Source organism: Hyperolius riggenbachi, chromosome 4, assembly GCF_040937935.1.
Source record: "Hyperolius riggenbachi isolate aHypRig1 chromosome 4, aHypRig1.pri, whole genome shotgun sequence".
Lineage (NCBI taxonomy): Eukaryota > Metazoa > Chordata > Amphibia > Anura > Hyperoliidae > Hyperolius > Hyperolius riggenbachi.
In genome coordinates, this window is record NC_090649.1 from 502931334 (window position 1) to 502947939 (window position 16606).

A 16606-nucleotide genomic window follows, 5' to 3' on the forward strand; every position below is an offset into this window, starting at 1 on the left:
GGGGGCTGCTGTCTATCCTGGCAGAGCTGGAGATGAGGTGGGGGGCTGCTGTCTCTATCCTGGCAGAGCTGGAGATGAGGTGGGAGGCTGCTGTCTATATCCTGGAAGAGCTTGAGATGAGGTGGGGGGCTGCTGCCTATCCTGGCAGAGCTGGAGATGAGGTGGGGGGCTGCTGTCTCTATCCTGGCAGAGCTGGAGATGAGGTGGGGGGCTGCTGTCTATCCTGGCAGAGCTGGAGATGAGGTGGGGGGCTGCTGTCTCTATCCTGGCAGAGCTGGAGATGAGGTGGGGGGCTGCTGTCTCTATCCTGGCAGAGCTGGAGATGAGGTGGGGGGCTGCTGTCTCTATCCTGGCAGAGCTGGAGATGAGGTGGGGGCTGCTGTCTCTATCCTGGCAGAGCTGGAGATGAGGTGGGGGGCTGCTGTCTCTATCCTGGCAGAGCTGGAGATGAGGTGGGGGGCTGCTGTCTATCTTGGCAGAGCTGGAGATGAGGTGGGGGGCTGCTGTCTCTATCCTGGCAGAGCTGGAGATGAGGTGGGGGGCTGCTGTCTCTATCCTGGCAGAGCTGGAGATGAGGTGGGGGGCTGCTGTCTCTATCCTGGCAGAGCTGGAGATGAGGTGGGGGGCTGCTGTCTCTATCCTGGCAGAGCTGGAGATGAGGTGGGGGGCTGCTGTCTATCCTGGCAGAGCTGGAGATGAGGTGGGGGGCTGCTGTCCTGGCAGAGCTGGAGATGAGGCGGTACCCCAGGGATGATGGAGAATTGCCCATTACGGCTGTGATCTTATTCTATGGCTTCTGCAGCAGATTGCATTCCACATATGGGCTTCCCGCTGACCTCTGGCATTGTGTTACAGGATGAGCAGAGTGCTGTGTCCATGCTGAAGAAGCACCAGATCCTGGAGCAGGCAGTGGAGGACTATGCAGAGACTGTGCACCAGCTCTCCAAGACCAGCAGAGCTCTGGTGGCAGATGGACATCCCGAGAGGTCAGTGACATTATCTTGTGTTTGTCTCTGGAGGGAGGTTCTGGCACAGGGGTGTGTGGTGTAATCAGACCACCTAAAGAGGGCCACAGATATTGCTTCCTAATTTATGACTGGGGATTGTGTTACACCTTATTGCTTTACATATGCTAGTGATGCCTCTGTTACTGTGGAGGGAGGAGGAGCTAGTGATGCCTCTGTTACTGTGGAGGGAGGAGGAGCTAGTGATGCCTCTGCTAATATGGCGGGAGCAGGGGGGAAGATGCCCAGGGTGCAGGAGGAGGAGCTAGCTGTGGAGCGAGGAGGAGCTAGTGATGCCTCTGTTACTGTGGAGCGAGGAGGAGCTAGTGATGCCTCTGTTACTGTGGAGGGAGGAGGAGCTAGTGATGCCTCTGTTACTGTGGAGGGAGGAGGAGCTAGTGATGCCTCTGTTACTGTGGAGGGAGGAGGAGCTAGTTATGCCTCTGTTACTGTGGAGGGAGGAGGAGCTAGTGATGCCTCTGCTAATATGGCGGGAGCAGGGGGGAAGATGCCCGGGGTGCAGGAGGAGGAGCTAGTGATGCCTCTGTTACTGTGGAGGGAGGAGGAGCTAGTGATGCCTCTGCTAATATGGCAGGAGCAGGGCGGAAGATGCCCGGGGTGCAGGAGGAGGAGCTAGTGATGCCTCTGTTACTGTGGAGCGAGGAGGAGCTAGTGATGCCTCTGTTACTGTGGAGCGAGGAGGAGCTAGTGATGCCTCTGTTACTGTGGAGGGAGGAGGAGCTAGTGATGCCTCTGTTACTGTGGAGGGAGGAGGAGCTAGTGATGCCTCTGCTAATATGGCGGGAGCAGGGGGGAAGATGCCCGGGGTGCACCAGGAGGGAGCTAGTGATGCCTCTGTTACTGTGGAGAGAGGATGAGCTAGTGATGCATCTGTTACTGTGGAGGGAGGAGGAGCTAGTGATGCCTCTGTTACTGTGGAGCGAGGAGGAGCTAGTGATGCCTCTGTTACTGTGGAGGGAGGAGGAGCTAGTGATGCCTCTGTTACTGTGGAGGGAGGAGGAGCTAGTGATGCCTCTGTTACTGTGGAGGGAGGAGGAGCTAGTGATGCCTCTGCTAATATGGCAGGAGCAGGGCGGAAGATGCCCGGGGTGCAGGAGGAGGAGCTAGTGATGCCTCTGTTACTGTGGAGGGAGGAGGAGCTAGTGATGCCTCTGCTAATATGACGGGAGCAGGGGGGAAGATGCCCGGGGTGCAGGAGGAGGAGCTAGCTGTGGAGCGAGGAGGAGCTAGTGATGCCTCTGTTACTGTGGAGGGAGGAGGAGCTAGTGATGCCTCTGTTACTGTGGAGCGAGGAGGAGCTAGTGATGCCTCTGTTACTGTGGAGGGAGGAGGAGCTAGTGATGCCTCTGTTACTGTGGAGGGAGGAGGAGCTAGTGATGCCTCTGCTAATATGGCAGGAGCAGGGCAGAAGATGCCCGGGGTGCAGGAGGAGGAGCTAGTGATGCCTCTGTTACTGTGGAGCGAGGAGGAGCTAGTGATGCCTCTGTTACTGTGGAGCGAGGAGGAGCTAGTGATGCCTCTTACTGTGGAGGGAGGAGGAGCTAGTGATGCCTCTGTTACTGTGGAGGGAGGAGGAGCTAGTGATGCCTCTGCTAATATGGCGGGAGCAGGGGGGAAGATGCCCGGGGTGCAGGAGGAGGAGCTAGTGATGCCTCTGTTACTGTGGAGGGAGGAGGAGCTAGTGATGCCTCTGCTAATATGGCAGGAGCAGGGCGGAAGATGCCCGGGGTGCAGGAGGAGGAGCTAGTGATGCCTCTGTTACTGTGGAGCGAGGAGGAGCTAGTGATGCCTCTGTTACTGTGGAGCGAGGAGGAGCTAGTGATGCCTCTGTTACTGTGGAGGGAGGAGGAGCTAGTGATGCCTCTGTTACTGTGGAGGGAGGAGGAGCTAGTGATGCCTCTGCTAATATGGCGGGAGCAGGGGGGAAGATGCCCGGGGTGCACCAGGAGGGAGCTAGTGATGCCTCTGTTACTGTGGAGAGAGGAGGAGCTAGTGATGCATCTGTTACTGTGGAGGGAGGAGGAGCTAGTGATGCCTCTGTTACTGTGGAGCAAGGAGGAGTTAGTGATGCCTCTGTTACTGTGGAGGGAGGAGGAGCTAGTGATGCCTCTGTTACTGTGGAGGGAGGAGGAGCTAGTGATGCCTCTGTTACTGTGGAGGGAGGAGGAGCTAGTGATGCCTCTGCTAATATGGCAGGAGCAGGGCGGAAGATGCCCGGGGTGCAGGAGGAGGAGCTAGTGATGCCTCTGTTACTGTGGAGGGAGGAGGAGCTAGTGATGCCTCTGCTAATATGACGGGAGCAGGGGGGAAGATGCCCAGGGTGCACCAGGAGGGAGCTAGTGATGCCTCTGTTACTGTGGAGCGAGGAGGAGCTAGTGATGCCTCTGTTACTGTGGAGGGAGGAGGAGCTAGTGATGCCTCTGTTACTGTGGAGGGAGGAGGAGCTAGTGATGCCTCTGCTAATATGGCGGGAGCAGGGGGGAAGATGCCCGGGGTGCAGGAGGAGGAGCTAGCTGTGGAGCGAGGAGGAGCTAGTGATGCCTCTGTTACTGTGGAGGGAGGAGGAGCTAGTGATGCCTCTGTTACTGTGGAGGGAGGAGGAGCTAGTGATGCCTCTGCTAATATGGCGGGAGCAGGGGGGACGATGCCCGGGGTGCAGGAGGAGGAGCTAGCTGTGGAGCGAGGAGGAGCTAGTGATGCCTCTGTTACTGTGGAGGGAGGAGGAGCTAGTGATGCCTCTGTTACTGTGGAGCGAGGAGGAGCTAGTGATGCCTCTGTTACTGTGGAGGGAGGAGGAGCTAGTGATGCCTCTGTTACTGTGGAGGGAGGAGGAGCTAGTGATGCCTCTGCTAATATGGCAGGAGCAGGGCGGAAGATGCCCGGGGTGCAGGAGGAGGAGCTAGTGATGCCTCTGTTACTGTGGAGCGAGGAGGAGCTAGTGATGCCTCTGTTACTGTGGAGCGAGGAGGAGCTAGTGATGCCTCTGTTACTGTGGAGGGAGGAGGAGCTAGTGATGCCTCTGTTACTGTGGAGGGAGGAGGAGCTAGTGATGCCTCTGCTAATATGGCGGGAGCAGGGGGGAAGATGCCCGGGGTGCAGGAGGAGGAGCTAGTGATGCCTCTGTTACTGTGGAGGGAGGAGGAGCTAGTGATGCCTCTGTTACTGTGGAGGGAGGAGGAGCTAGTGATGCCTCTGCTAATATGGCGGGAGCAGGGGGGAAGATGCCCGGGGTGCACCAGGAGGGAGCTAGTGATGCCTCTGTTACTGTGGAGGAGCTAGTGATGCCTCTGTTACTGTGGAGGGAGGAGGAGCTAGTGATGCCTCTGCTAATATGGCGGGAGCAGGGGGGAAGATGCCCGGGGTGCACCAGGAGGGAGCTAGTGATGCCTCTGTTACTGTGGAGAGAGGAGGAGCTAGTGATGCATCTGTTACTGTGGAGGGAGGAGGAGCTAGTGATGCCTCTGTTACTGTGGAGGGAGGAGGAGCTAGTGAAGCCTCTGTTACTGTGGAGCGAGGAGGAGCTAGTGATGCCTCTGTTACTGTGGAGGGAGGAGGAGCTAGTGATGCCTCTGTTACTGTGGAGGGAGGAGCAGCTAGTGATGCCTCTGCTAATATGGCGGGAGCAGGGGGGAAGATGCCCGGGGTGCAGGAGGAGGAGCTAGTGATGCCTCTGTTACTGTGGAGGGAGCAGGAGGGAAGACGTGGGGTGCAGGACAAGGAGCTAGTGATGCCTCACTGTGGAGGGAGCAGGAGGGAGGACACGAGTTGCGGGAGGAGGAGCTTCTGGAGGGTGAAGTGAGTGAAGTACAATGTGCTCAGGGGCTGCATGTCGCCAAGGATCTGGTATGCGGGATCTGTAGCTCAGGGGTGCAGGAGGAGGCGGAGCTATTGGAGGGTGAGATGAGTGAAGTACAATGCGCTCAGGGGCTGCATGTCGCCAAGGATCTGGCATGCGGGATCTTTAGCTCGGCGGTGCAGGTGGAGGAGGAGGAGGAGCTTCTGGAGGGTGAGATGAGTGAAGTACAATACGCTCAGGGGCTGCATGTCGCCAAGGATCTGGCATGTGAGATCTTTAGCTCGGGGGTGCAGGAGGAGGAGGAGCTTCTGGAGGGGGAGGGGAGTGAAGTACAATACGCTCAGGGGCTGCATGTCGCCAAGGATCTGGCATGTGGGATCTTTAGCTCGGGGGTGCAGGAGGAGGAGGAGCTTCTGGAGTGTTAGATGAGTGAAGCACAATGTGCTCAGGGGCTGCATGTCATCAAGGATTTGGCATGCAGGATCTTAAGCTCGGGGTGCAGGAGGAGGAGGAGCTTCTGGAGGGGGAGTTGAGTGAAGTACAATGCGCTCAGGGGCTGATGTCGCCAAGGATTTGGTATGCAGGATCTGTAGCTCGGGGGTGCAGGAGGAGGAGGAGCTTCTGGAGGGGGAGGTGAGTAAAGTATAAAGCGCTCAGGGGCTGGATGTCGCCATGGATCTGGCATGTGGGATCTTTAGCTCGGCGGTGCTGGAGGGGGAGGTGAGTGAAGTACAATACACTCGGGGACTGATGTCGCCAAGGATTTGACATGCGGGATATTAGCTCGGCGGTGCAGGAGGAGGAGGAGGAGCTTCTGGAGGGGGAGGAGAGTGAAGGTACAATGCGCTCAGAGGCTGGATGTTGCCAAGGATCTGGCATGCGGGATCTTTAGCTCGGCGGTGCAGGAGGAGGAGCTTCTGGAGGAGGAGGTGAGTGAAGTACAATACACTCGGGGACTGATGTCTGCAAGGATTTGACATGCGGGATCTTTAGCTCGGCGGTGCAGGAGGAGGAGCTTCCTGAGGGGGAGGGGAGTGAAGTACAATGCGCTCGCTGGTGCAGGAGGAGGAGGAGGAGCTTCCTGAGGGGGAGGGGGAGCGAAGTACAATACACTCAGGGGCTGGATGTTGCCAGCGATCTGGCATGCGGGATCTTTAGCTCGGCGGTGCAGGAGGAGGAGGAGGAGCTTCCTGAGGGGGAGGTGAGCGAAGTACAATGCACTCAGGGGCTGGATGTTGCCAGCGATCTGGCATGTGGGATCTGTAGCTCGGCGGGGCAGGTGGAGGAGGAGGAGCTTCTGGAGGGGGAGGGGAGGGAAGTACAATGCACTCAGGGGCTGGATGTTGCCAGCGATCTGGCATGTGGGATCTGTAGCTGAAGTCGGGGCTCTCGTTCTCACGCTAGATTCTCCATCAGCTGTCCCCGCGGAGTGAGGTGATGCAGTGCGTAGCTAGAGCGTTTGCACCGGTGACGCGGATATCCCATTGTGTGTATTGGCGCTTGTTAAGACCTTTTCATTTCGTTCCCTTTAGTGTAACCTGATTTCTTGTGTCCATTGGCAGTGAGCGGATCAGCATGCGGCAGTCGCAGGTGGACAAACTGTATGCAGGACTGAAGGATTTGTCGGAGGAGAGACGGGGGAAGCTGGACGAGAGGCATCGGCTATTCCAACTCAACCGCGAGGTGGATGATCTGGAGCAGTGGATTGCCGAGAGGGAGGTGGTAGCAGGTTCCCATGAGCTGGGGCAGGACTACGAGCATGTTACAGTAAGTACCCAGTCACTGCTAGGCATCATGGGAAATGTAGTCCTATGTCCAACAGAACATTTATTCAGGAGGCAACATTAGCTCCTCCCAGCGGCCTTGCTGCTTGTAAAGTGCGGTGATGTAAGAATGATGTCGTCAGGATGTTCAGAAATACTCCGATGTACACAAGCCCTGTCTTCTAAATGCGGGGTGCCTGACCTTTGACCTTCAGACATACAATATAGCTGTTCTCTTCCTACACAGACCATATATAGGGGAATGGGAGGTGCAGAGGGAGGTGGCCAATGTGAATCAATATTAACCCTTGCTCTGGCAACAGCACATAACACAAAGCAACAAACACTGCCAAATACAATGAAATCTCTTTGTTCTCCAAAAACGCTGCAGCATTCTCAGACTAAGCCAACCTATCAAATCGTCCAGGTTGCCTCCTTGAGGTTGGTTCGCTCATGCAAGCATGCAATGCCAGTACAGCCCGTTATGGCAGTGGTGTAAGAGAGGCTTTGTGGGTGACTGGCTATATGTATATAGTGTATGTGTCAGGGTAACTGAAGCCAGGGGGATATGGAGCAGTGTTCTCCCCAGACTCTTTTAGCCGGGTGCTCCACCCGGCTAGATTTGGTAACCACCCGGCTGTCATCGGCTCACCTCCTCCTATGCTGTAAGCATAGTTGCCCCGCATTTTCATCTCTCCCCACCCGGCTACTACTTCATGCCACCCGGCTGGAAAAAAATTCTGGGGAAAACTCTGGAGGCTGACATGTTTCCTTTTAATGAACAGTGGTGTCTTCCCACCTGTTGGGTGCCCTTCAAATATGGCATTGCGTTAGGAATGATCCATATTTTTCTATAAATGCCTTTGAAACATTCCTTTATTAACTAAAATGTTGTTTGAGCATATTGATATATGATTTATCCTTGTCCTAATCCCAAGATTTCCTGTAATAGATTGACTATGACCGATCCGGGTATCCGGGTACCCCCTTAAAGCAACCCACGTATCCCCAGGGTTACACACGCCACACGTTCAGATTCGAGGCTTCAGATCATGCGATCCGGGTACCCCTTACCAACCCACGTATCCCCAGGGTACACACACCACACGATGAGGACCGAGGCCGCAGATCATAAGATCCGGGTACTCCCTTACCAACCCACGTATCCCCAGGGGTACACACGCCACACGATGAGGACCGAGGCTGCAGATCATACGATCCCGGTACCCCCTTACCAACCGTGACAATCCAGCCCCGCGATCCCGTCGAGATCTGCTCCCGTTAGCGTACGCAGGAAGTACGGGTGCAGACGGACAACGAAGACCGGTTGCTGGATCGTCAAAGGGAGAAAGAAAGGTGAAGGTGACAGAGCGTGCCAATCCCGTCTAATCTGCTCCCGTTAGCATACGCAGGAAGTACGGTGAACAGACTGACAATAAAGATTGGTCGCGCAACTGCCGACAATATGTAATGGGACAAACATTCACCAATCCCGTATTACTAGGCCACTGTTGTCATGCAGGTCTCATGCACTAGAGACTGCTGGAGTCAAATTCACTGTGTGGTAAATGGTTAAGATTGGTTGAGGTGCCCATACATGTACAATCCTGATTGTATATTCAATCGGTAAACTAAAAATATCGATTTCGCGCTGGAAATCGAGTAAATACACTGCCACCACTCTTCCAGTTCGGTAGGAAGGGAAGAGGCTCCCGCTATCATAATACGGTAGCCAGCCCAATCACGTTCAACACGCTCCAGTCACCGTTCGGGGAATAGTCACTTCCGACGGCTTAGAGATTGTGAGCAATGTGACGTTAAAGAAAGGTTACTGGGTCCCTATATGATGCAATCTCGATGGTCTCCAATCGAGAAAACTGAAGTTATTGATTCCGCACAGGAAATCGGATACTAGCTAATCCTAGAAGGAAGTAACGGTTATTCACAACTTAGCTAGCAAATCAACAATTTATAAGAAAATCATAAAACAATGCGGTTGTAATGAATAGCGGAGATGCCGCTGCGGAGACAAGCGGCATGGCGGCTATCTCTGCGTATCAGCCGGCGGCTTTGGCCACGCAGTTACATGCTGGTGCTCTGCCTGGTCCTTCTATTGCACATAGATTGAGGGCTACGCGCGCCAGGCGACAGGACCTTTATGCGAATAGAAGGGGAGTCAGCTGATCTGCCAGGTCAGCTGACTCCAAACACTATCTCGGATTGGCTGAGTGACTGGGGCGGCGCTGCGCAGCTGCTATGTATATATAGTGGTAGTCTGTCAGTTGCTCCGTGTCTGCTGTTGCGAATGCTAACGTGTGAGCGCTCAGACCTAGTCAGATCCCAAAGTGTGCTAGAAGCAGCCGGGGCTGGGAATTCACACTTAGCCAGATTCTGTTGATAGCTTAAAGTACGAATTCATTGTATTATCTGTTATGACCTTCTGCTTCCGTTGACTATTCTCCTGCTTACTGACTCTGTACCTCTGCCCATCTGATTCATGTTGCCGACCCTGCCTGAACACAACACTGAATCAGCCTTCTGTCTTGGTACCTTATCTGTCCGTACGTTGCATACTCTGCTTGTCTGACCTTTCTTACCTCACCAGTGGGCCTAGCCACTGGCAAGGGATCTGGGGCATTTCACCTGCTCCTCAGGTGAAGCCCAAATGCAGCACTGTCTGTAACACCTGCTCCTCAGGTGTCCCTTGGCTGCAGTGTAGTCTTATTCACCTGCTCCTCAGGTGAATATCCTTTGCAGCACAGTCTGTAACACCTGCTCCTCAGGTGTCCACTGGCTGCAATATAGTAATAATCACCCGCTCCTCAGGTGATCATTCTCTGTAGCTCAGTTGGTGATACCTGCTCCACAGGTGGCCACCGACTAAAGTACAGCCTGACTCACCTGCTCCTCAGGTGGTCATTGGCTGCAGCATTGTCTGAATCACCCGCTCCTCGGGAGACTTCCTATTCCTCATTACTGTTGCACCAAACACTATCTCACATTTGTAGTCCTGCGTCTGGCTATACTAGCATTATTGGTGATTCTGCAGTTCACCACATAATCAGGTATAGCATCTGTATTATTGGTGATACTGCAGATCACCAATAATCAGAAAATCTGTTTAGCTGACACCAATTGTTACAGCGGTAGTATGACTGACTCTTCAGAGGGCAGATTAGTTATAGCAGCAATCAGATGACCAGAACAGGCACAAGACTGAACGATAAAAATCGTTAGTTTATTTCTAAACTACATACACACAGCTTACTTTAGAACAGATTGATTTGACAGAGAGAAGAGATGAAAAGAAACAGAATGTCCGAATATATACAGTTCAAATACCGTTATTGGTAGTCCATGCGGCAATCGCAAGTCTTTGGAGTAAAGTCCAAGATGGCGGTTCTGGGCCCGTGTCCTGCGGGCTGGTCGATTTGATGTTACTTTGACGCCAGATGAAAGGTGAAGGCCCTGGACTTTTGGGTCATGTCAGTTTTGCTCCTCACTGTGGGTGGGAGGAGTTATGACACATACAAGTCCAGCCTTGTGCAATTTGAATAAGGCAGTGCCCCCTTAGGCAGGGAGAGGTTTGGGCCAATTCATATTTTGTCCGCTCTCAGCATGCCCGTGGGTAATATCAAGAACCCAAATAAATATTCATAATCAGCGCAAGTGTGTGAATCTGCTAATACTAAACTTGGGGGGGGGGGTAGAGTGAACGGTGACCCCAAAATGCATATCTCTGGCAGGGTTTACCGTTAATTCGGAAACATCCAATTGTATGGTTTGTTCCGAATTTCATAATAAGCGGGTTCTAAAGGCCGTTGCCTATTTGGAAAGTCATCTTTATGACAAAAGAGGAATTTCATATTTGTGAGATCACAGAAAGGTTTTCCTAAGGGCAGAAGTCTTTTGAAGCTCGGGCAGCAGCCTAGGTGTCAGATCTCCTGCTGAGACTGGGGCCGATCAGACTGGAGAAAACCGCAATTTATGAGCTTCTGTTGGCTGATATCTACCCGTCATCTGATGGATGAGCTTATAAACTCTCTAGGGGGCCACATAAGGCCAGGAAACACCCTGTCCCACGTAGGTGAGAGATTTTGTAATTAGAAGCTACCAAAGAGCCAGGGTTTGCTACATTTGACCAGGGAGAGGAACTGTTAACCCCTGGCTTCCCTGATCTTTTTGTAAATTAAGCCTTTCTCTATCTGCTGTCACTTTTTAATAGTGGCAACAGGGAATATTTTATAAGGCTCTAACTACTTATTTAGGACGAATAAACGTTGATTCGTCACACCAACCAGCGTATCCCCAGAGGTACACACGCCACATGAGGACCGAGGCTTCAGAGCATAGATGAAATTTGAGTGCAGTCCCACTTTAAAATGTTATTATACTTGTACAAATGGAGAAATACAAAGAGTGGTTACCAGTAGCAACCAGAGGTGTGTACGTTATCCAGTGCAGAAGATGATTATTTATGATCTGTTGATATTGGTTACTGGACTCCGCACATTGCTTATTTCCTTATTTAGGGATTACATTATTACAGGGTAACTATATTCTGGGGTACATATCAGCTTTGGTGCCGCAGGAATCCCGAGACGAGGCAAAGAAGCTGAGATTTACTTAGCTGGGGCTTCTTCCCCCGCAGTCTATCTGACTCCTGCTGTGCTTCTGATCCCCTCTCATGTGCTGCTATCTAATTCTGAATGTGTGGCCTTCTCGATCGCTCTCCCATAGCCGCTGCTCATGTGCAGTGTAAGTCTTTATGAACTGCGCATGCACTGATTGCTCCCAGGAGGTGCGAGGCCGCAACCAGCATATCATCTGAGATGTGAGGCACGCTGTGAGACCTGATATACTGCCGAGAACTGGAAGAAGCCCCAGGTAATTCAATGCTTTTTACTTGCTTCAGGTATCCTTTAAAGCAGAGTTCCCCAACCAGGTCCTCGAGGCCCACCAACAGTGCATGTTTTGTATAAATCCACAGAGGTAGTTAATCAGCTCTGCTGAGACACTAATTACCTCACCTGTGCCTGTTTGTGGTTCTCTGCAAAGCATGTACTGTTGGGGGTAGTTGAGGACAGGGTTGGGGAGCTCTGCTTTAAGGGATTTGGGATTTGACTTTTGGAATTGTAATGTGTTCATCAGTAGTAGTCCCCACCCCAAACATCCTGAACATGACATGACCCTTATGCTTCCTAACGCTACCCCTGCAGTGTACCAGGAGAAGTAGGTTGGCTGGGCATTCCATGGGCATCATGAGGGAGGGACAGAGGGTGTGGAAGCAGTCACAGGCCAGTGAGGGGTTTGTGTACCTTATTCTGCACTGCATGATGGTAAGTGAATTTATTGGTGTGACATTGAAACCCGGAACTCGTCTTATTTCTTTCTTTTTCCTCCCAGATGTTGCAGGAGCGGTTTAGGGAGTTTGCACGTGACACGGGACACATTGGACAGGAGAGAGTGGACACTGTTAATCACATGGCAGATGATCTCATCAATTCTGGACATTCCGATGCTGCTACCATAGCAGAATGGAAGGATGGTCTGAATGAGGCCTGGGCAGACCTGCTGGAACTCATCGACACCAGGACACAGATACTGGCTGCCTCATATGAACTGCACAAATTCTACCACGATGCTAAAGAAATCCTCAGCCGCATCCAGGATAAGCATAAGAAGCTTCCGGAGGAGCTGGGAAGAGACCAGAATACTGTGGAAACACTACAGAGGATGCACACCACATTTGAGCACGACATCCAGGCACTGGGCACACAGGTGAGCTCTGATCACCACGTGTCTTTCTTCCAAAGGGCACCGTACAATACACACTGGACACTGGGTCTGGTAAGAGGAAAATCTGTGCTGAAGCGGGGTCTTTAATTGGTTGTTCTTCATACCTCATGTGAAGATCTTCATGCTAGACTGAAATGAAGTAGGATGCATGGGTGTACCAATCACCCCTGCGACCCCGCCACCGCAGGGGGGCCCAGAGGCTTTGGGTTCCCCTCCCTCTCCCCAAACGCAAGTGCAGCCAGTTAGCAAAAAAGCAACCCTCCCCCGTTCCCTCACATAGAACGTCCCTGCCCCCTCCTCCCGCCATGCAGAGTATTGGAAGTGTCTGCAACTTGTTCCTGCTTCCAGTCACTGCTTCACAGCAGAATACTCTCAGCTTCCATTCACTGGCTCCTGATCACATGACGCCATGCAGTTCAGGGACCAAGAGGGCCCCATGTTATCATTTTGGTGTTAGTCTACTTTAGGGGACTCAGCAGGAAACCCCACAGGGAGCCGTTCTCCAGTCACAGCACCCTCTACAGCATGAAGTATTGTGATTGGCCAGATAACGTGGGCGTAATTTACTACAATTGTTAATCTTTTGGTAAGAAATCTGATGGTGAGTGAGGTGGAGGGAGATGGGGTTAGGCCTAACTGTCCCTAATTCTCTGTAGCCAGAAAACATTCTTTTCTAATAGTTGGTTTTATTTCCTCTTATCTGACGGTGGAAGGAGCCTGACTGAAATTTCACAGTTCTTCAACCGGTTGCTTTCTGTCCATGCCCAAGTAGGAGCCTATCTGCCCACTGCGTGCCCACCCCCAATGGCAGCCTATCTGCCCACTGCGTGCCCACCCCCAATGGCAGCCTATCTGCCCACTGCGTGCCCACCCCCAATGGCAGCCTATCTGCCCACTGCGTGCCCACCCCCAATGGCAGCCTATCTGCCCACTGCGTGCCCACCCCCAATGGCAGCCTATCTGCCCACTGCGTGCCCACCCCCAATGGCAGCCTATCTGCCCACTGCGTGCCCACCCCCAATGGCAGCCTATCTGCCCACTGCGTGCCCACCCCCAATGGCAGCCTATCTGCCCACTGCGTGCCCACCCCCAATGGCAGCCTATCTGCCCACTGCGTGCCCACCCCCAATGGCAGCCTATCTGCCCACTGCGTGCCCACCCCCAATGGCAGCCTATCTGCCCACTGCTTGCCCACCCCCAATGGCAGCCTATCTGCCCACTGCTTGCCCACCCCCAATGGCAGCCTATCTGCCCACTGCGTGCCCACCCCCAATGGCAGCCTATCTGCCCACTGCGTGCCCACCCCCAATGGCAGCCTATCTCCCCACTGCGTGCCCACCCCCAATGGCAGCCTATCTGCCCACTGCGTGCCCACCCCCAATGGCAGCCTATCTGCCCACTGCGTGCCCACCCCCAATGGCAGCCTATCTGCCCACTGCATGCCCACCCCCAATGGCAGCCTATCTGCCCACTGCTTGCCCACCCCCAATGGCAGCCTATCTGCCCACTGCTTGCCCACCTCCAATGGCAGCCTATCTGCCCACTGCTTGCCCACCCCCAATGGCAGCCTATCTGCCCACTGCATGCCCACCCCCAATGGCAGCCTATCTGCCCACTGCTTGCCCACCCCCAATGGCAGCCTATCTGCCCACTGCTTGCCCACCCCCAATGGCAGCCTATCTGCCCACTGCGTGCCCACCCCCAATGGCAGCCTATCTGCCCACTGCGTGCCCACCCCCAATGGCAGCCTATCTGCCCACTGCGTGCCCACCCCCAATGGCAGCCTATCTGCCCACTGCGTGCCCACCCCCAATGGCAGCCTATCTGCCCACTGCGCGCCCACCCCCAATGGCAGCCTATCTGCCCATTGCTTGCCCACCCCCAATGGCAGCCTATCTGCCCACTGCGCGCCCACCCCCAATGGGGCTCAGCACAATCCATGTCCATTGGAATTCATTACATCCAAACCTTCCCTCCCATCATGTTTTCACATCCCTGCCCCTTTGTCTGCTGCAAGTTACGTGTTTATCAAAGGGGGCGGATCTGGAGAATGCTGAAATCCACCTCTGAGTAGAAAGGAGAGAAATGATGAATGGGGTGTCCAGAGTTGGGCGTGGGGAGTTCACAGAACCACCTAAAACAGGAAAAAGCAGAATTTGATGTGAGTGGTTTTTATTATTTTTATTATGTTTCTTTTTATTTGGCCATTTCTGACGTTCTGCGGGGTGATATAGCCATCAAGTTCAGGACTGCTTTAAAAAAACCATCTGAGGTGAGAGGGATATGGAAGCTGCCATATGTATCCTTTTGAACAATTCCCATTGCCTGGCAATGAATTTGGCCACCTCCATATTCCTCTGACCTCGGGTTCCCTTTACAATGAGGGAAAGGTGCTCAGAGTGGTCAGATCACCGTGTGCCATTTGTGTGAATAGCAAGCAGTTTATTTTACCTAATGAGGCCAGGAAAGTCTTTGAACTGTTCTCTTGTTGACCTCCAGGTGAGGCAGCTTCAGGAAGACGCGTCTCGGTTGCAGGCAGCTTATGCAGGAGACAAGGCTGACGACATTCAGAAGAGGGAGAGCGAAGTTCTGGAGGCCTGGAAGTCATTGCTGGACGCGTGTGAAGGGCGGAGGCTGCGGCTGGTGGACACAGGAGACAAGTTCCGATTCTTCAGCATGGTCCGTGATCTCATGCTGTGGATGGAGGATGTCATCCGACAGATCGAGGCCCAAGAGAAGCCAAGGTACCGCCGTCATAGCATAGATCATACATGTCAAACTCCAGCCCACGGGCCAAATCGGAGCCATTAAATTTGGCCCACCAAGTGGTTTCCCACTTTGCATTATGTTTAGCCCACTCTAGACCACCAGGGAAGCCGTATTGGAGGTAAAGCCCTAGAATTCCGTGGAAGCCATATGGGGAGGTGGGGAAAAGAACTAAACACTAGAGAGCTGTATAGGAGAAGGTGGGGACCACTAGACACCAGGGAACTGTATAGGGGAGGGAGGAGGTCCACAAGACACTGTGGAACTGTATGGCAGCATGGGAGGCCTGGGGAGATGGGTGGAAATCAGGCCCCTTCCAATGGGTTATGCTGAAATACAGCAGCATGGGAGGCCTGGGGATATGGGTGGAAATCAGGCCCCTCCCACTGGGCGATGCTGAAATACAGCAGCATGGGAGGCAGGGCCGGATTTACAGCTCAGGAGCCTAAAGGCACAGAAGTTCTGGCGCCCTAAGCCCCGCCTATCCGCACAGGCCACACCCCCAACTCACGCCCCTTTTTCTTACGCAAACTAATGTAGATTTTACCAAAGGCAGTTAGAGAATACTAACAATATGCAGATATTGCCAATGACATTCAGAATTTACCAAATATATGCTATTACCAACAACAAGCAGATAATACAAATCACAAGGAATTAATACAGATAACACATAGTTTCATGTCAGACGGGTACGTCTTGGTGTGACAGTGCGCACGTAAAGCACTTGGAGGTTCCCAGCAAGTGCGGTCACAAGGCGCCCAAGCGGACATACTGCGCATGCACAGCATAGTATGTCTGGGTTTGAGAGCGCCAACAGGACCCTTAGAATGGAAAGGAAAATAGGCAAATTGAGGCAGACACCGGCCCACGGGAGGTGCAGTAAGCATATGTACAACTCCCCACACACACAGACAATTTGAGGATATGTTTAGGACTAAGATATCCTTTAAAATAAATATCAGGCATTTGCGAAAATGTGGAAAATGCGATCTACTTACCTGTTGCTTCCTCCAGCCCCGGAAAGCAATGTGCCCCTTGCCACAGCTCCGCTCCCAGCTGGTCTCTAAGGGTCCCCTTTGTTGCAGATGCCGACCTGGCAAGGTCGTTATTTTCTGCGCCATTGTGCGGCTGCTCACAATCACATAGCCGGGAGATTTGTGTGCAGGTGCAGTGCTTCTGCGCCTGCACAGAACACTCCCGGCTACGTGAGCGTGATCCCGCAAGCGCAAAAGATACCGACATCGCTGGGTTGGCATCTGCAACCGAGGGGACCTTTGGAGACCGGCTGGGAACGGAGCTGTGGCAAGGGACACATAGCTTTCCGGGGCTGGAGGAAGGAACAGGTAAGTAGATCGCATTTTCTTTAAAATACATATTTCCTTTAACCCTCACTGATCTCTAGCTGAGACTACATTACTTCCTCCTTCTAAACGTGTCCCCTGCTGAGGCAATCC

At 53.3% G+C, this 16606-nt stretch overlaps 1 protein-coding gene across 2 annotated transcripts in view; it reads left to right on the plus strand.

The window, feature by feature from the left end:
- SPTBN1 (spectrin beta, non-erythrocytic 1) overlaps positions 1-16606 on the plus strand; it is a 393630-nt gene that overhangs the window by 308875 nt on the left and 68149 nt on the right. For both annotated transcript variants that reach the window (XM_068233127.1, XM_068233128.1), the window contains 4 exons: positions 856-986; positions 6384-6588; positions 11991-12365; positions 14883-15127. In XM_068233127.1, the coding sequence (XP_068089228.1) occupies positions 856-986; positions 6384-6588; positions 11991-12365; positions 14883-15127 (956 nt within the window). The remainder of the gene's footprint in view (positions 1-855; positions 987-6383; positions 6589-11990; positions 12366-14882; positions 15128-16606) is intronic.